The sequence below is a fragment of the Sphaerodactylus townsendi genome, linkage group LG03, assembly GCF_021028975.2.
Source record: "Sphaerodactylus townsendi isolate TG3544 linkage group LG03, MPM_Stown_v2.3, whole genome shotgun sequence".
In the NCBI taxonomy this organism is placed as follows: Eukaryota; Metazoa; Chordata; class Lepidosauria; order Squamata; family Sphaerodactylidae; genus Sphaerodactylus; species Sphaerodactylus townsendi.
In genome coordinates this window covers 157,967,407-157,987,209 of record NC_059427.1, presented here as the reverse complement: position 1 = coordinate 157,987,209, position 19,803 = coordinate 157,967,407, and the positions used below count along the sequence as shown (strand labels likewise).

The 19,803-nt window shown below is 48.2% G+C and overlaps 1 protein-coding gene across 2 annotated transcripts in view; it reads left to right on the top strand.

Annotated features, from left to right (window-relative positions):
• RARG (retinoic acid receptor gamma) overlaps positions 1–17,910 on the top strand; it is a 206,913-nt gene extending 189,003 nt beyond the window's left edge. For both annotated transcript variants that reach the window (XM_048490523.1, XM_048490522.1), the window contains 5 exons: positions 3,182–3,342; positions 4,209–4,385; positions 8,104–8,308; positions 12,199–12,357; positions 15,747–17,910. In XM_048490523.1, the coding sequence (XP_048346480.1) occupies positions 3,182–3,342; positions 4,209–4,385; positions 8,104–8,308; positions 12,199–12,357; positions 15,747–15,928 (884 nt within the window). In that variant the 3' untranslated portion in view covers positions 15,929–17,910. The remainder of the gene's footprint in view (positions 1–3,181; positions 3,343–4,208; positions 4,386–8,103; positions 8,309–12,198; positions 12,358–15,746) is intronic.
• Positions 17,911–19,803: the final 1,893 nt, after the last annotated feature.

Genomic DNA, 19,803 nt, shown 5'->3' with positions numbered 1-19,803 from the left:
TATAACATTTGGAGAAGATGAAACGAATATAAACCTACGAGAGGATAATTTTTCATCTGTTCTCCTTCTGAGGCAGACTGTGATTAATTATCCCCACTTCAGAGACAAATAACAGGTTTGTCAGCGATGAGAATGAGCCACTGTCCTTGTCTGGCGTTCTCCCTCCTCTTCCCTTCTCCAGACAACAACTCATGCATTCTTCAATAAAACACGGTTTGTTTTGATGCTCAGCTGGGGCATTTCAACAAACTGCAGCTTGCTGCTTGTTTTCCAGCCGGAATCAGCCAAAGCTGGAACTCCTGGCTTTCAGCAAAGAGCAAAACCTGGCAACAAACGGCTGCTTATTGAAGACTGTCTGGTTTGTAAGTTTAGCACTCTGCCAGAAAAGTGGAGGGGTGGGGCATGAATCGCAGGACTTGCTTCATCCTCCCTTGGTTTGCCAGGTCTGAATGTGACCTTTCTCTTTCCCCACTTAACAGAATTAACTCCAACCCTGGGCTCAGCTACATGTGACTCTGGGACCTCTATGGCTGACGCTCTCAGTGTTTGTTTTTCCCTTGAAATTAGGCATATGGAAACCTGATTTGGCTTGGGACCACAAAGTCTTAATCTCCCCCCCCCCCCCCCATTGCTTCATCAGCTTGAAATATCCTTTGGATTTTCCAAATCCAAATATCATTTGGATGCATGTATCTTCACCCCAAACATTGACCATCTAAGTCTGTTCAGAAAACAGCACAGAGGCAGCCTTTTAACTTCCCCTCGCCTAGTGCTGTGGTTTTGATCCATCTGTGTATCTGATTTTTTAAAAACAAAATGCTGGGGATTCCAGTTACGTCATCCAGGCTCTGGGCATTCCTGCTCGCTCTGTTATTTGCTAGCACAGGGATCAAAAGAGGAGCTTTGGTCCATTTGGAAACTCCCAGCAAAAGTCTGGGAGGCAGTGTATTGATGCCAAGTCAGGGGCTAAGAGTGCCAGCGTGGTGCAGTGGTTAAGAGCAGGTGGATTCTAATCTGGAGAACCGGGTTTGTTTCCCCACTCCTCCACCTGAGTGGTGGAGGCTTACCTGGTGAACCAGATGTGTTTCCGTATTCCTACATTCCTTCTGGGTGATCTTGGGCTTGTCACAGTTCTCTCAGAACTCCCTCAGCCCCACCTACCTCACAAGGTGTCTGTTGGGAAGGGAAAGGAGCTTGTCAGCCACCCGGAGTCTCCTTACAGGAGAGAAAGGTGGGGTATAAAGCCAAATTCTTCTTCTCTCTTCTAAGTAAACCTGTGCCTGCATGGGCCTGCAGAAATGGGGGGGGGGTGTTGATCCAGCTTGCTCCCCCTTTTTTGTCCAGGCTCCCTGACAGTCCCATCCCATATTGCAGGTCTCCAGTGTAGCCTTTTAGGTGGTCAGAGGGAACTTCCTTCTGCCTTTTCCATCAGTGTGGCAGTCATCTGGATCCCACCCAGGGTGTGTGAGTGGGTGAGAAGCAGCCCCCAAAGTGCTGCCAGTGGGTTATGCTCAGCCGGGTAGGATCAGAAGCAGTGCTGGGGTGACTGCCGCTCGTGGTTTGGAGGAGCTGTGACTTCAGTCATTGTTATTCCCCTTGGGGAAGGGGAAGCAGCCCTCACTGGGTGGAGTAGACAACACCAGCCGCTCCCTCCCCGTCCAAGTCCTTGCTACTCTCCATCCGGCTGTCTTGCTTGTTTCTTCCTGTTTGTCTCTGGCTGAGCCCAACTCTCCCAGCCTTTTCGTGACAGCTTGGCACGCGATTGGCCTCTGGAGGACCCCAGTGTCAGTGAGGAAGGAATGGGGGGGCTTGCGATCTGGATGAAGCAGCCATCTTTGGATCCATGAGATGACTCCTTTTTTTCTAACCAGTAGGATAGTGGAATGGATAGTTGGCTGTTCAGCTTGTAAAATCACAACCGAGGGAGAAAGAATACTCTTTGATATTCTCTCTGCAGGGCTACCTGGACACCTGTTTAGGACTAGTTCTTTTAGGCTACAACTGAATCAGAAGGGCGGTCTGGTTAGCCATCCTTCTCTCTGCTGCCCCCAAGAGGTTATTCCAGGCATGTGTTGTTTTGGGCAGCCGCCAGCAGATCAGTTCTGACTGTCATGTTATCATGATGATATTACAATGAGGTAGTTGATACATGAGCATCAGCAGTAAACACACGCAGCTTGAGGTCCCTTCTGCACGTACAGAATAACGCACTTTGAGTCCACTTTGAAGCTGGATTTTACTGTGCAGAATATCAAAATCCACTTTCAAGCAATTGTGAAAGTGGATTGAATGTGCATTATTGTGCATGAGCGGAAGGGGCCTTAGGCAGCTAGATGGGAGTAGAAGAAGAAGAGAAGAAGAATGTGGATTTATACCACTTTATCTCCTGTAAGGAGACTCAAAGGGGCTTACCATCTCCTTTCCCTTCCCCCCACTCCCACAACAAACACCCTATGAGGTGGGCGGAGCTGAGAGAGCTCAGAAGAACTGTGACTAGCCCAAAGTCACCCTGCTGGCGTGTGTTGGAGTGTACAGGCTAATCTAGTTCCCCAGATAAGCCTCCACAGCTCAAGTGGCAGAGCAGGGAATCAAACCCGGTTCTCCAGATTTGAGAACCACTCCTAACCACTATGCCACTGCTGCTCCTAGACTAAAGGGTTGCAGTTAGAGGGCTGGCAACAGTTTGAAATGATTTGATACATGATGTGGCCAACCAACTGTATTTATTAATTTATTTGGGATATATTTATACCCCACTTTTCTCTCCATAGTGGCTCACACCATCATTCTCCCCCCATCCTCACGACAACCCTGTAAGGAAAGTCAGGTGGTGCTAAAGTCACTCATTTGTCTCCTGTGACAGAAGGGGGATTCTAACTTGGGTCTCTTGCAGATGCTAGTCTGCCTCTGTAACCGCTTACACCACGCCGGGTCTAGGTAATGCCGCCTCCGCCAAACCTTGGAAGGGAGCCATCACCCATTGTGTGGTCTGAGAATGACTCAGCATAAACTCTGCCTGGTCACCTGACCTCTCTTAGGGCTCTCTTCAGCAGAGGTAAATTCAGAATGGAAGCAGCCAGATCATAAGTACCATAAGGATCGCAAGGGAGATTGCAGCCGGTCTGGCTTGGGGCCCTGGCGCATCTTCTCACCTTTCCCCCTTTCCTCTGTCTCACTTCAGCTGTGAGGAACGACCGCAACAAGAAGAAAAAGGACGTGAAAGAGGAGGTGGTGGTGGAGAGCTACGAGATGACGCCAGAACTGGAAGAGCTGATCCAGAAAGTTAGCAAGGCTCACCAGGAGACCTTTCCTTCGCTCTGTCAGCTGGGCAAATACACCACGGTAAGGGCCTCCTGTTCTCTGCAGCCTGTGAAAATTAAGGGTGTGCATTTGGCAAAGCTGAACTGGGGAAAATATAAGCCCCACCAAAATATTTTGTCAGTGTGTTGATGGTTTACCCCCCACCCCCACCCCAAGTTGGTGGCAATTTTAAGGGAGCCAAAAAGTGGATCCTAAATTAGGCGGAATGTTTTCCAGAGTGATTCGGGCTGCTTTGGCCCTGCCACCTTGAAAACCCTATGGGCTAGTCATCTGAAAATGTTATACTGGGATCCATTATGTAATGTGTGCTTAATACATTTGTGGGTAGATGTTTCTTATGTTATAACTGCAACTATTTTCTGATTTCTTTTTTCCTATCTATCTATCTATCTATCTATCTATCTATCTATCTATCTATCTATCTATCTATCTATCTATCTATCTATCTATCTATCTATCTATCTATCTATCTATCTATCTATCTATCTATCTATCTATCTATCTATCTATCTATCTATCTATCTATCTATCTATCTATCTATCTATCTATCTATCTATCTATCTAGGAAAACCCTATGGGCTCACCATAAGTCAACTGTGACTGGATGGCGAAAACGGGGGGCATCAAGTCACATCTTGACTTTTGCCAATCTCTGGTGGAGTTTTCAAGGCAACATACATGCAGAGGTGGTTTGCCATTGCCTGCCTCCACCTCACGTCCCTGGTATTCCTTGGAGGTCTTCCATCCAAATACTCACCAGGGCCAACCCTGCTTGGCTTCCAAATCAGATGAGATCAGGCTAGCCTGGCTTTACAGGTTATGGTATCTTGTGCACTCAGTGGAGGGGAAACGGTACTAATGCCTGATCTTTTATCCTCTCCTCCAGAATTCCAGTGCAGACCACAGGGTACAGCTGGACCTCGGGCTGTGGGACAAGTTCAGTGAACTGGCCACCAAATGCATCATCAAAATCGTGGAGTTTGCCAAACGTCTGCCAGGCTTCACCACTCTCAGCATTGCTGACCAGATCACTTTGCTCAAGGCAGCCTGCCTAGACATCCTGGTGAGGAGATGAACCTCAGTCATCAGTGGGAACTGATGAGAGGAGGGAGGGAGGGTGGGGAAGGGAAGGTTCTTGCCGTTTGAGCCACATGCAGATTTGGGGTGGGTCTTAGAGGCGCACAATGCATCCTCCATGCACTTAACTTCCCTGCGTCTAGCGCAGTACTGGGTGGCAGAACTTCTGGGAACTCTTTGGATGTTGGGGAAGGGTCACAGCTCAGTGGCAGACCCTCTGCTTGGTGTGCAAAAGGTCCCAGTCCCAGTCACTGGCATCTCTCATGATGATGATGATGTAGAAGAAGAAGAAGAAGAGGAGGAGGAGAGTTGGATTTATATCCCCCCTTTCTCTCCTATAAGGAGATTCAAAGGGGCTTACAAACTTCTTTCCCTTCCCCCCTCACAACAAACACCCTGTGAGGTGGGTGGGGCTGAGAGAGCTCAGAGGAACTGTGACTAGTCCAAGGTCACCCAGCTGGCATGTGTTGGAGTGCACAGGCTAATTCCCCAGATAAGCCTCCACAGCTCAGGCGGCAGAGCAGGGAATCAAACCCGGTTCCTCCAGATTAGAGTGCACCTGCTCTTAACCACTACGCCACTGCTGCTGAAAAGGAGCAGGCAGTAGGTGACGTGAACGACGTCTGGGTAACACCCGAGAGAGCTGCCACCAGCCTGAGTAAATGTATTGTTGAAGGCTTTCATGGCCGGAATCACTGGGGTGCTGCGTGGTTTCCGGGCTGTATGGCCGTGTTCTAGCAGCATTCTCTCCTGACGTTTTACCTGCATCTGTGGCTGGCATCTTCAGATTCACAGATGCAGGCGAAACATCAGGAGAGAATACTGCTAGAACAGGGGTAGGGAACCTGCGGCTCGAGAGCCGCATGTGGCTCTTCTGCCCTTGCACTGCGGCTCCACGAGCAGAGCCGCCGGCTTCATCCTTGCCCACCCTGCAAGCAGCAGGGCTGGCGCACCAATTGCCCGCGGACGGCTGGGCCATGCCACAGGCTTCCCCTCTCGCCCGCCCAGTTGGAGTGGGGCGGGCGCTTTCCCGGCGGACGGCAAGGCCGAGCCACCAGCTTCATCCCTGCCCGCCCTGCAGGCAGCAGGGCAGGCGCACCAATTGCCCGTGGCCAGCTGGGCAGTGCCGCGGGCTTCCCCTCTTGCCCACCCCGTTCAAGCGGGGCGGGCGCTTTCCTGGCGGCTGGCAAGGCCAAGGGTGGGCGCATCCATGCGCTTCTCAGAATGAATGGAGTAAAAGGTTAAAAAAACCAATGTATACAGTGTTATCTTTATTTTAAATGTCAAAAATTATTTGCGGCTCCAAGTATTTTCTTTTCCCGTGGAAAACGGGTCCAAATGGCTCTTTGAGTGTTAAAGGTTCCCTACCCCTGTGCTAGAACATGGCCATACAGCCCAGAAACCACACAGCACCCCAGCCTGAGTAAAGTCAGTTTCAAATGGTTTGATTCAATATAAGCAAAAAAACAAGGGGAACCTACTACAAAAAAAGATACAGAAAATGCAGGAATATAAGTGTTCCATGTGAGAGAGATAACAAAAGTGTACGTGCCAGTACAATAACATATAGATTAATTTTACAATCCAAAAACTAATCCAGAAAAAGTTGTTATTGGAAGCAATCAGGCCCTTTGTACTGAGGGCGAAACGGATCTTTTATCCAGCACTCCCCGTTTTCAGTTGTTGCTTTTCATGTCAAGTATCTACTCATTTATGACTTGCCTCATTTTGAATCTGCCAGCAATAATGGGACATAATTCTGTTACCATATGGAGTCCTATTGAATCCTTTGGACCTGTGATTAGCTGACTTACTTGTGATTCTGATATTTCATAGAATCCTTCTGACTTACTTGCTATTATGTGGAATTTTCTGGATTAGTTTTTTGGATTGTAAGATTAGTTTATATGTTTCTGCACTGATTGCCTTTTTGGGGATATGTGTGGTACATACATTTCTGTTCTGTGTCACTAAATGCTTATACTTCTGCATTTTCTGCCTTTGCCTTGCTGTAGTAAGTTTCCCTTGTTTTCTTGCTGAAGCTCCACTACACCTTTTCATTTCTGATTCAGTATAGGGCGGATTCTATCAGCAGACTTTAAAACGGAGCTGCTTAGAGTAGAGAAGAAGGTCTAGTAGTCTTCCTGCACACACTGCAGCTTCCGATCACCTTAGGAAAAGAAAACTGTCCTCGCAAGATGTTCTTTCCAATAGGAAGGTTTTCCTCAGCAGTTGCAAGGTTACACAAGACTATACTAGATAAGACTACAAGGCTATACACAACACTTCAGCAGTACTATAACACTAGAACAGACTAGAAGATTAGAATAGAAAAGAATACTGCATATATACAATGCACAGCTTTATACATTCAAGCTTAGTACTTTTCCCGGCAACAGTCTCCCATTGGACCAGAGTCACAGTTGAATGCACCAATCACATTAAAGGTCAACTGTAGCTGGTTGCCCCCAGACTTCCCGGCTCCTGGCCCTTGTGGCCAGGCAAACCTTTTGCTGCCTAGAAAATGACCTTGTGTACCTTTGTTTTATATATCATGACAGATTCATGTATGTATACGTTCATGTATGTGACATTGCCTTGAGTGCCTTGGATGGATTGTACATGGCCTTCTAAACTCTAGTTTGGCATGCTTAGCACTGATATGTTTCATCTTCCTCTTGGGACCCCAGTTTTTATATATGAACACATATGAAGTGACCTTATACTGAATCAAATCATTGGTGCATCAGGGTCAGAACTGTCTACGTGGATTGCCCAAGTCTGTCTCAAGCAGAGGTCTTTCCCATCACCTGTTGACTGGTCCTTTTAACTGGACATGTTGGACTGAACTTGGGATCTTCGGCATGCCACTGTTCCTTTAAAGGATGTTGATTGTCGATTTCAGTATCCCCACCAGCAACAGCAGAAATTTCTGCATGTTGCAAAGAATGGTGGTTGTAAAGGAGGGTGGGTCCATTTTACTCCATAAAATAATCTTCTGCCTGCCTGCTCTTATTCGTCGTCAAACTACCACCACTATTACACCAAGCAGCTGTGAGTACTATAACGCTCTCCACTAACTTGACAGTTCTTTGCACGAAATATACATCACATGTTTATATCCTTATATCAAAGTCCATGTCATAACATAACCATATTGAGGCAGCTAGCCCATCTGTGTAGTTTATGGTTTAAGTTTGTACTTTTAAAATACGGTTTTGTTAGAGGTATGTAAAGAGGCAGTTAGCCCTGTATTAAGACTGTGGTTATATTTTGACATGGATTTTGATATAAGGATATAAACATCTGAGGTATATTTTGGGCAAAGAACGGCTGAGTTAGTGGAGAGTGTTATAGTTCTCACAGCCGCTTGGTTCAATGGTGATGGTAGTTTGACTAGTCCAGGGGTCTGCAACCTGCGGCTCTCTAGATGTTCATGGACTACAATTCCCATCAGCCCCAGCCAGCATGGCCAATTGGCCATGCTGGCAGGGGCTGATGGGATTTGTAGTCCATGAATATCTGGAGAGCCGCAGGTTGCAGACCCCTGGACTAGTTGAATTGCATCTCCCCCAAATGGATTTGAAAATGCTCTTTTTAGTAGCCTGAGGGGCCCTATGGGACATAATTTTGGTGAGTGACTGGTAATTGCTCTCTTTGCCTTGACCTGTTCTTTATTACCTTCTTTTCTACACCTCTCACAGATGCTCCGTATCTGTACCCGCTACACCCCTGAGCAGGACACCATGACTTTCTCAGATGGGCTGACTCTGAACCGCACCCAGATGCATAATGCTGGATTTGGGCCCCTCACCGACTTGGTCTTTGCCTTCGCTGGGCAGTTGCTGCCTCTTGAAATGGACGACACAGAGACCGGCTTGCTTAGTGCCATCTGCCTTATCTGTGGAGGTAACGGCCCCTCTGGCTGCTCCTACGGTATTTGTATTCTCCTGTGGGCTGGCGTGAAGGCCCTTGTCTTTGCAAGGACAATTCTCCCAGCTCTCATAAGTGCTGTCTGTGTCATTGCTCTAAGGAGCAAGCAGGAGTTTTGGCTGGGTCTGCAGTTTTCTTCCATCTGCAGAGAAAAAGAGTCGGAGGATGACTTATTGGGAGGAGGGGAGAATTCCCAAATTCTGCAACCCGAATCTGCCATTAGAAAAATCACACCAACTCAGACACAGTTGCATAACTTTGCATGCTTGATGTCACAGTCCTCGCTTGACGTGCATATACGAATCACTTGTCACCACACACACACAATACAACACACATATATGAATCACTTGTCGCCACACACACACACAGCAGCTTTCAAATATGATGACAGAGGAGCACATCACATGGTGGTGTAATGGTTAAAAGGAGGTGCACTCTAATCGGGAGAACTGGGTTTGATTCCCTGCTGTGCCACTTGAGCTGTGGAGGCTTATCTGGTGAACTAGATTAGCTTGTGCACTCCAACACATGCCAGCTGGGTGACCTTGGACTAGTCACAGTTCCTCTGAGCTCTCTCAGCCCCACCTACCTCACATGGTGTTTATTGTGAGGGGGGATGGGAAAGGAGATTGTAGGCCCCTTTGAATCTCCTTGCAGGAGAGAAAGGGGGGATATAAATCCAACTCTTCTTCTTCTTCTGAACTGAGTCCCTCTTGCCTTCTGAAACTGGGGCAGGGCTGTGGCAAAATGGTAGAGCATCTGCTGGTGTGCAGATTCAATCCCTGGCATCTCCCAGGTTCGATCCCTGGCATCCCAATGAAAGGACCTGGCAGCAGGTGATGTGAAAAACCTACACCTGAGACTCTGGAGAGCTGCTGCCAGACTGAATAGACAAGGCTGACCTTGATGGACCAAAGGTCTGATTCACTACGGCCCTTTCCACACATGCAGAACAATATGCACTTTCCATCCCCTTTCACAATGGTTTGCAAGTGGATTTTGCTATTCTGCTCCATAAAATCCAGCTGCCAAGTGGATTGAAAGTGGATTGAAAGTGTATTATTCTGCATGTGCGGAAGGGGCCAGAAAGGCAGCTGTAGGTGTTCATGTGACTTGAAGTTCTGCTGATGACTCATAAATCCTTGAAGGTTCTGGTATATCATATCCTGCACATGAGCTCCCAAAGGCACCTGGATATGCTCCATCCTTATGTGTTGCATATGGCTTTGTAGGATTGACTGGAAATGCTTTCAACCAGGTTTGCAATGCCCTTTCTGCTTCAGAATTGCCTAAAGGCTGGCCCATAAGAACATAAGGACCAGCCTGCTGGATCAGACCAGAGTCCATCTAGTCCAGCACTCTGCTACTCGCAGTGGCCCACCAGGTGCCTTTGGGAGCTCATGTGCAGGATATGAAAGCAATGGCCTTCTGCTGCTGCTGCTCCTGAGCACCTGGTCTGCTAAGGCATTTGCAATCTGAGATCAAGGAGGATCAAGATTGGTAACCATAGATCGACTTCTCCTCCATAAATCTGTCCAAGCCCTTTTTAAAGCTATCCAGGTTAGTGGCCATCACCACCTCCTGTGGCAGCATATTCCAAACACCCATCACACGTTGTGTGAAGAAGTGTTTCCTTTTATTAGTCCTAATTCTCCCCCTCAGCATTTTCAGTGAATGCCCCCTGGTTCTAGTATTGTGAGAAAGAGAGGACCTAACAGCCGGGTCCCACTCCCAAGGTGACATCTCTTCAGATGTCATGGAGAATGAGAGCCCAGATGTCATCCCAAAGCCTGTTGATTCAGACTAGGTTTTGGGGACCAAGGATGGGCTAGCCAACGTTCAGTATGCTGTTATCTCCCCTGAATGTGGTCGGCAAGTGGGGAGTGGGGAGATGGTGGTGCAGAGCTATACATTTCTGCAAATAAATAACCTCATATTCTGTTTGTTGGCCGTTCACCCTGTTTTCTTTTGTTGGGCTGTCTGCGTGAGCTCTTTTTGTATAGCGAGGTTTGTGCATGTGTTTTTAAATTGACCGGATAGGCAGGGAATGAAAACAGAACGGTGCCCCAGCAAGAGGCAAGTTTTGATGTCTGCCCTACTTTGGGCCTGGTACGCTCTGGGCTTTCTTGCGTAATTGCAAATGCAAAGAGTTTTTCAAAAATACATTTGATCATAAAGCTTCTGAGTCATCTCAAGGCGATGTCAATAGAACAGGATAAAAACAAATACGGCTCCCATTAGGACAAAGTTTAAAAGCTAGAATACCATAGAAACAAGCAGAGTCCATTCACAGAAACTTGAGTGCAGCTTCCGGAAACACTTGAAAGAAAGGAAGAGTTTTCATTATCAGTGGAGTGGATGTAGAATGGGGGAGGGCAAACTGCTGTTCTCTTGCTGGCTGTACCCAGAGGTTGAAATTGCTGCCACCAAACTCAAATATCCTTATAGCAAGGGCAGACTGGCCCTTTAACTTACAGGAACATTTCCTGGTTGGGTGCTACCTAAAAAGGCTGCAGGTGGTCAGGGGGATGCAGAGCCAAGTCCCAGCAACTAGGGATGTGAAGCTTGGAAAAAAAATTGTTTTCCAGCTCCAGATATCAGGGAGCCCAAAAGCTTGATATTCCTGGGGTGCTGTCTGGTTTCCAGGCTGTATGGCCATGTTCTAGCAGCATTCTCTCCTGATGTTTCGCCTGCATCTGTGGCTGGCATCTTCAGAGGATCTGATAGTAGGAAAGGAAAGCAAGTGGAGTATATACTGTGAGGTCAATGGCCTCACCTATTGACCTCACAGTATATATACACCACTTGCTTTCCTTTCCTACTATCAGATCCTCTGAAGATGCCAGCCACAGATGCAGGCGAAACGTCAGGAGAGAATGCTGCTAGAACACGGCCATACAGCCCGGAAACCAGACAGCACCCCAGTGATTCCAGCCATGAAAACCTTCGACAATACATTGATATTCTTGGTTTCCCAGGTTCTAAATACCGATTTGTTATTCAGATGCAATGGTTGGGATGTATGTGTGTGGGGGGAATTCTAATGCTCCATTATTCCCTTTGGAGAATCTTTCTGGGGGCCTGCTTTAAAGTTACTAGTACCAAAATTGCAGCAGAATTGCTGGTGCTTCTTCTTTAAATAAGCGCCCAATTTCAAGTGAATTAGATGAAGACGTCCAATTCTATGGGCCCATGAATCAGGTGCCCCTAATCATGGACCATTGATTCCCATAGGGAAAAAATGTAAAACTCAAGAATTGCCACCAAGTTACAACCTGAGAATCAGCCAAGTGAAAAAGTTAGAATGTTGTTGCAAGCCTAGCAAATGTAAAATCAGCTAATTTAGCCAATGTACAACCAGAGAATCTACAGCAATGTAAAACCCAAGAACCTACACCAATGTACAGCGTGAGAATCTAAAGCAATGTAAAACCCGAGAATCCACCGCTAAACAGCAAACTTGGCACAGAGCAACTCACACAAAGAATACAACTTTGCATAGTCAACAAAAACAACTTGAAAGAGAATAGTGGAACCCAAAACCTGCCAAACTGATAGTGAGACTCGGAAGACACAGACATTCAGGAAATAAAGAAATCAAATTGGTATCAAATTGCACACTGCTCAGAGCCCTTAGGGGAGGGGGGGCGATATCAAACTGAAATAATAAATACATAAATAAATAAATGAAAACAGTTCTAAGAGCCTCATGGTTAATCCTGAATAGTTCTGGGATTTTGGTGACTCCTTTACCAGTATCCCAGGAAATTCCAAATACCATTTAGAGAGCTGAACATATTTTAAAAATATTGATAAGGTAACAGTATTGTTTGGTATCTTATGTGTTGCTCCCTTGTTCCCAGATCGAATGGACCTGGAGGAGCCAGAGAAAGTGGACAAGCTGCAGGAGCCGCTGCTGGAAGCGCTGAAGATCTATGCTCGCCGGCGTCGGCCCAACAAGCCGTACATGTTCCCCCGCATGCTGATGAAGATCACCGACCTACGGGGCATCAGCACCAAAGGTGAGCACAAATTGTCTGGGTGATCCCACGCTCTGGCACATAGGATCATCATCAAAATGATTTGTTAACTTGCATAACATCAGGAAGTGCTGTGCTCTTTGATCTGACACCAACCTCTTTTCCTGACGGCATGGGGCTAGATGATCCCAGATGCCTCTGGTTCCTCTGCTTGCTGACACTTCACTGACTCTCGTCCCGGGTGCAAAACATCTCTTTGGCTGCTTCCACATGAGAGAATGATTCCCCATTGTTCAGTTCTTGCCACTCCAGAGGCAGGGGCATTAGCAGCACTAATGGAACATCTGCACTCTACAATGCTTCAGTCTTTCCTCACTTTCCCCTCATGCCTAATGTAACAGACTTGCCCCACCCTGAAGGGCTGGTGTGAAGCAGGCCTGCTTAAAGAGGCCTGTGTGACAGAAAAAGTAAGGCAGCAGGCCCTAATTTAAACAAAAGCAAGGTGATTGGTCGATGGAAGGCACTGTTGCCCCTGGCCAATGGAAGGGGGCACTAAAACGCTGCTAGATAAACAGAAAGACAGAGAGAGCCTGTCAGACAGTTCTGTGTGGAGAGCTCTGGAGAGAACAGCTTGTGTTCAGAGAGCAGAGTCTGGAGTGAAGTCTCCCTGCTCTGTCTCTGGTGTAAAGGAGTTCTGGCCAGGTCAGATAGCTGGCAGGATTCTGGTGACTCTCCTCAAGCGACGGAAGCTTGTGAGAGGAAGGAAGGCACTGGCTTTTTGGTGCAGAGCGAAGCGCCGGCCAGAGGCTTGTCAGTAGACACTGACCAGACCCAGGAGTCTGTCCTACCCAGTTCAACACCAGTCTTGGGAGGACCAGTCCAGTGGCAGTTTGGCCAGTTTGGAACAGTGGGAGAGGGAGGCTTGTATGCCAGAATCCCACAGGGCCTAGACTGGGTGTGTGTTGATCCAGTGGGGGAGGTACAGCAAAAGACTAGTGTCTGCCTGTGGGGAAAAGCAAAGTGTATAAAAGCCAAGTCGTTTCTGAAGAGAGACCTGTGTGTGTCTGTGGGTGTGTGAAACCTAAGTAACATTGGAAGCTCTGTAACTTTTAAGTGAAAAGAACCTCTCTGAAACCATCAAGTGTTAGTACCTCTCTGAGCCAGTTTAAGAAGCCTTTCTTTTGTTTTCAAAATAAATTTAACTCGTTGTGTTCAAGTTACCCTCATGCCAGCCTGCATTTGTGTGTGAGAGGTTGAAGAGTGCCTGTCTGAGAGACTAGAATCCCAGCCAATTTTGAGTTCCCTCCATTTTTGTATATGGGACTCTGAAGGACATTCCCCTCAGACCAAGAGCATATGTGAGAGGGGATCCTTTATTATATTTGGCAGCCAGAGGTCAGTTTTGGGACTCCTAGTTCCTTCCCTTTAATGGTGGCAGCAGAGTAAAAAGAAGATCCCTGAACACTAGCCTGGGATATTGTGGGTGTCAAAGGAAACCCCACTGGTCAGTTGAGTGGAAACCTTGATTGTAGGTCACACGTTCCCGTTACAATTGGTGGCTAGTGGTGGGATAATATCTCTCCCTCGCCCTTGAATATAAGTGTCCCCGTTACACCTGTCTTCCCTAAGTACCCACCCCTTGTGTTTCTGAATGGGTTTTTGCTGGCTTGGGGGGGAAAAAAGTAGTAGATACATTGTTAGTTAGGAGCAGCAGTGGCGTAGTGGTTAAGGAGCAGGTGCACTCTAATCTGGAGGAGCCGGGTTTGATTCCCCTCTCTGCCACTTGAGCTGTGGAGGCTTATCTGGGGAATTTAGATTAGCCTGTGCACTCCCACACACGCCAGCTGGGTGACCTTGGGCTAGTCACAGCTTTTTGGAGCTCTCTCAGCCCCACCCAACTCACAGGGTGTTTGTTGTGAGGGGGGGGAAGGGCAAGGAGATTTTAAGCCCCTTTGAGTCTCCTGCAGGAGAGAAAGGGGGGATGTAAATCCAACTCCTCCTCCTCCTCCTCCTCCTCCTTCTTGTGTTACAGTGGTACAGCGATGTAGCAATACCCCGTTATAGTGATATATTTACTCCTTGGTAGAGCATATGCTTGGCATGTGGAAGGTCCCAGATTCAAATCCTGGCAACTCCAGGTAGTAGGTGGAAAGCCACTGCCCTGGAATAGATGATCCTGACCTTGATTGACCAATAGTCCAATTTATTATAAGGCAGGTTCATGTGTACCTGTCAAGTTGCAACTAACTTATGGAGACCCCTTATGGTGTTTCCAAGGTGGTTTGCCATTGCCTGCCTCTGTGTAGCAGCCATGGAGTTCCTTTGGTGGTCTTTCATACAAACTGGGGCTGATCCTGCTAGCAGATTCAAGATCTGTTGAGGTCAGGCTAGCCCAGCCTATCCAGGTCAGGGCCTTATGTACCTACTACCACTTTAAAAAAAAAGGCAGGTACAAGGAGGAAGATCAGAGCAAAGCTTTCTGGAAAGATCAGAGCAAATCTGGTTTGAAGTCAAACTTCTGGAAGCCCACAATCAGCAAGAGAAGGGGCAAGAGTATAAATGCCCCCAAAGCCCCTACTTCAGTTTGAGCGTTGGGGCAGAGCAAATCCTTTGTGTGGAAGCAGTCTTCAGTGTGTCAGCAGTATGATGCGGCGGCCAAGAAAGCCAATACAATTCTGGGTTGTATCAATCGGAGTATAGTGTCAAGATCAAGAATGTAATTGTACCTCTCTATTCTGCATTGGTTAGACCCCACCTGGAATATTGTGTACAGTTCTGGGCACCGCAGTTCAGGAGGGATATTGACCGGCTGGAGCGGGTCCAGAGGAGGGCTACCAAAATGGTAAAGGGTCTGTGGAGTCCATGCCCTATGAAGAGAGGCTTAGGGAGCTGGGGATGTTTAGTCTGGAAAAGCGTAGGTTAAGGGGGGACGTGATAGCCATGTTTAAATATTTGAAGGGATGTCATGTCGAAGAGGGAGCAAGCTTGTTTTCTGCTGCCTCAAGAGACTGGGACACAGAGTAATGGATTCAAGGTGAAGTAAAAGAGATTCCACCTAAACATTAGGAAGAACTTCCTGACCGTCAGGGCTGTTCGACAGTGGAATGCACTGCCTTGGAGAGTGGTGGAGTCTTCTTCTTTGGATCAGCATATGTGCTGTGATTGTGTGTTCCTGCATTGTAGGGGGTTGGACTTGATGGCCCTTGTGGTCTCTTCCAACTCTGTGATTCTTTGAGGGCCAAATTTTGTCTGCAGCTCACTTGTCCTCTAAACTTGAATACAGTGGCTCCTCTCACTCTCTTATGCCAGGGGCAACATTGGGGTGCCTGGGGCAACATTGTTCATGGTGGTCATGGCGGCTGCTCTCACAGCTGCTGGAGGGAAGCTCCAAGATGCTCATATTTGTCGCCTCTTCTGTTTCCCCGCAATAGGTGCAGAACGAGCCATCACCCTGAAGATGGAGATCCCAGGCCCTATGCCGCCCCTCATTCGAGAAATGCTGGAAAATCCTGAAATGTTTGAAGACGAATTATCTCAGCCTGCGCCGCCGGCAGAAACCCCCAGTTCCAAGGAGAGCCCGGCTGACCCCAAGAGCCAGGAGGAGGCCCCCTAGTGCCACGCAAGAGCCAGGATCTAGGCTAGGAAAGGCGGGGAGAAAGTCCTTTTCCATGTAGCTTCCCGGTCCTTCCCGTTGCTCATTTCCGCCAGGACTGTACGTTTGCCTTCCCTGCTCTTGGCCATGCATCGGAGGCTGGGATAATGGCAGCGCTCCAGACCAACTAGGAGGCATGCACACCCCTCTCCTCTTGGGGGTGGATGTCTCTTGCCTTAACCTTTTTCCTACAGGGTCTGGGATGCATACTCGGAAGCCTTCGCTCCCAACCCCAAAGCTTTGCCAAAGTCCCAGGTTGCCTGTTCCGTTGAGTCGGGTACCCTCAAGCCAAATATTCAGGACATGGAAGCCCCCAAGGGGCTTGGACTCAGAGCGCCTCCCTTTCAAAACAGGGGGGATCTCCAAATGTGCAATTTTGGTGCGGTGGGAAAACGAGCATCTCGAGAGCCGGCGAAGAGACTCGAGAGCCTATAGGCCTCCAGATGGCAGTCCTGCCTTTCTCAACACTCCGTCGTCCTTCCTGAGGATCTGTATACTCTTTATCCTCCCAAGCCAAGAACCCAGGCATCCGGGACGCTATTTATTCAGGTCTGTGAAAACAGAGGGATGGCGCTTCTTCCCAGCTCCCCCACGCGCACTAAGATTATCTCGGACCAACGACTTTGGGGGTTGAGGGAGAGCAAAGCCAGGACTTCAACACATCCCGATGCCCTATCAGAACGTTTCTGGTGGCGGGAGGGGGTGGGCTCATAACCATTTTTGTCGACTCTAATGGTGGGATGTGTATTTTTTTAAGGGGGTGAGTACAGGAGGGGGGGACGGGGCTTTTCGTGAGTGTTTTTGTTAGCTGTATAAAATGCTAATGTTTTGTTGTTGGGGCAGAGATCAATCCCATAGTAGTGGGAAGGGCTGGGGGTGCAGTCCCCTACCATGACCTCCCCAGTCCCAAGGAGGGGGAAGGGGAGCGTAGGGGTGGGGGAGCCTGTGTTGGTTCTCACTTGGGATGCTTTTGACCCCCCACCCTCTGGTGCTAAGGACTCTGGGAAGTGGACCCCAAAGGACACTAGATACCAAAGATACCGAGGAACGGGTGGAGGTTAGGGGTGCGGAGCCAGGGACTTTAACTGATTTCCTCTCATAGGGCCTCCTTTTACTGCCCTCCCAGCAGTGGTGCCACTTGTCTTAACCCCGCTTCGAACTCTGTTTCCCTAGCACTTTTGTGACGAGGAGGGGGCTTCCCTTCCCCTGCAGGCCTAGAGGGGACTGGCACCAGCTTCCCCCTCCTCCACAGCACCAATGGATCAAATAAAGACACAGCCAATGCTTTCTTAACCCCTTGCAAGAATAAGTTTCACCGCACTCTCTGCTCCTAGCGACACCAGGTCCTAACACTACAACAGACCCATTTGCCGATGCTTTACCGTGAAGTGGCTGCTATTCCTTCTCTCTTACCTAACTCCCCACCCCCAGCCCTTGCACAAATCAGGGGCAAGAGGCAGCCAGCCAACCATACCCTTTTCCCGCTGCCTTACAGCTGGGGCGGGCACGGGTGGGGCTCATCCACATTTTGGGCCTCCTTGGCCACTAGGGGAACGGAAACTGAAGGTGTTGCTGCCCCCTGCTGGTCAAGAATGGGACAACGCTTTCAGCGGGTTTTATTTATTTGCCTTTGATTTACTCCACCCCATCCTACTCCAGAGCTGGTGACGAGGGTTAACGATATCCCAAGGAACAGGAGCTGTGCGGATTGTTCTCAGTTGTCTTAAGCTGTCAATTTAAAAAAAAAATACCCCAGGCCTTAAAATGGAGTCTGTTTGCTGGGAGGGGACAGGCGGAAGAGAGGGTGATGCCCTTCTGTGATGTTTACAGAACAGCTTTCCATGGTATTTTAGAGGAATCTCTCCTGACCCCTGCACTCTCAGCTGTGCCACAAAAGAGACAGGGCTTTTCTATTTTTGCAAAATAAAGTGACGGAAACCCGACGTTCCTTCATGTCTTCATTTGTTCCAAAATGTCAGTTCAGGTTCAGCGAAGAATACTCTCACCTGTGGTGTAAAGCGATCTTTACTGCAACGTTCACAAAAGCCGACGCAGCTGCCACCTCTGCGTGAAGGCAAGGGGTGGGCCACATGCCTGGTGGCGCAGGAGGCATCTAGGTTTTGGTTAACTCCCACTTTTTGGAAAATTGGATGCTGCTAAGCACACTTGCGTGTTGTTGTTTTTACTTCTGCAGTGGGCTCTCAGACAAGCTAATGAAAACATTTGGGGGATTGATCTGCCATGAGCGTGGACCACTTGGAAAAAGAAAAGGGGCTAGAGAAATTCAAGGAAGACAGATCTAACAATACCTATGGGGAAGGCCTCTAACTGGAACTTCCATGGCCAGAAGTAGTATATCTCTCCAATATTAGATAGCAGGGGCAGGCAACAAGGGGGGGCTGTTGACCGTACGCTTTTTTTCAGATTCATTTCGCTGGTCCACATTGGAATCCAGATGTTGGACTAAATAGGGGGTTGCCAGCTCTGGGGTGGAAAACTGTGCAAAGTTTGGGAGCAAGAGGTATCTCAATGGGACACAAGATGCCAGATAGTCCACCCTCCAAAGCTGCAATTTTCTCTGGGGAAACTGATCTCTACAGTGTGGAGATGAGCTGTAATTCCAGGGGAATGTCAGACCCCACCTGGAGGTGGCAACCCTAACTAAATAGCTGTCATAGGCCCTCCATTTGCTGGGGGAGGGCTGTGCTAGGAGCCCCCACTTGCCCTGCCTTGAGACGCTACCCTGAATCCCCACTGCTGTAGAGTTGCCACTCATCCGGTGCTGCTTCAGACTCCAGTAGTGATGGTGGGGAATTGGCTACATAGCACTGCAGGCTGCCCAACCACCCTTCAACTGATACCACCACCCCAGCTGCTTGAATGATTCTGGGAATCTGTAAGACTGCATCTGGCTGGAAACACCAAAGCGGTTCTTGGGGTCAGATGCAACGACGGCTAGGTCTTACCTCTGTGATTTTAGTGGATATGTAGAAGAGGGGGGCATGTCATAGTGGTTAAGAGTGGCAGGCTCTAATCTGGAGAACTGGATTCAGTTCCCACTCCTCCACGTGAAGCCTGCTGGGTGACCCTGGGCTAGTCCCAGTTCTCTCCAAACTCTCAGCCCATTCAGAGACGGGCAATGGCAAATCATCTCCAAAATTCACCTTCAAAATCCTATGGGATCACAATACGTCAGCTGTGACCTCCTACCACCAGAAGGGATGGCAGCGATGCAGACCCATTCACCAGCGTTGCCTCCCAAAACTTCAATCGGTGCACCTCTGGAGGCTACAGGATGAACCAAGCCCTGAGTATTTGGTCATGCTATGTTTTGTTTTATTGAGACAGGAATGCTAGCTGCACATTGCAGTGAAAGTGTATACGTGCCTCATTCTGACACACACACGTGTGGAAAAACAATCTATCCACATTCACTTTAAAATCAGGGACCAGCATGAAATAAATATGCATGTCCGGGTGGGTGGGTCTAAACTGTGTATTCAACCGCACATTCATTGACTAATGTAAAATTCATTCAACACTAGTAAGAAAAATGGACATTGTATATGGGATTGTACACACACAAACTATAATGTATGCTCAGGGTAAGTGCCTGATTTCCCTGCTATACCACGCAGCCTGGTGGAATTACCATACGTGGCCCCCTTTCATGCCTCTCCCAACTCAGAGTTTGTTTGGGCTGCCGTTTTTACTGCCTGTTTATATCTGTTCCTATTGCTGTATAGTTTGGACTCAAGCAACAGTCATTCAGTGTTAAATTAGTCAAGATATATGGCAGTAATAAACGGCTGTTTTTGTCTGGGTACTAGAAAGAG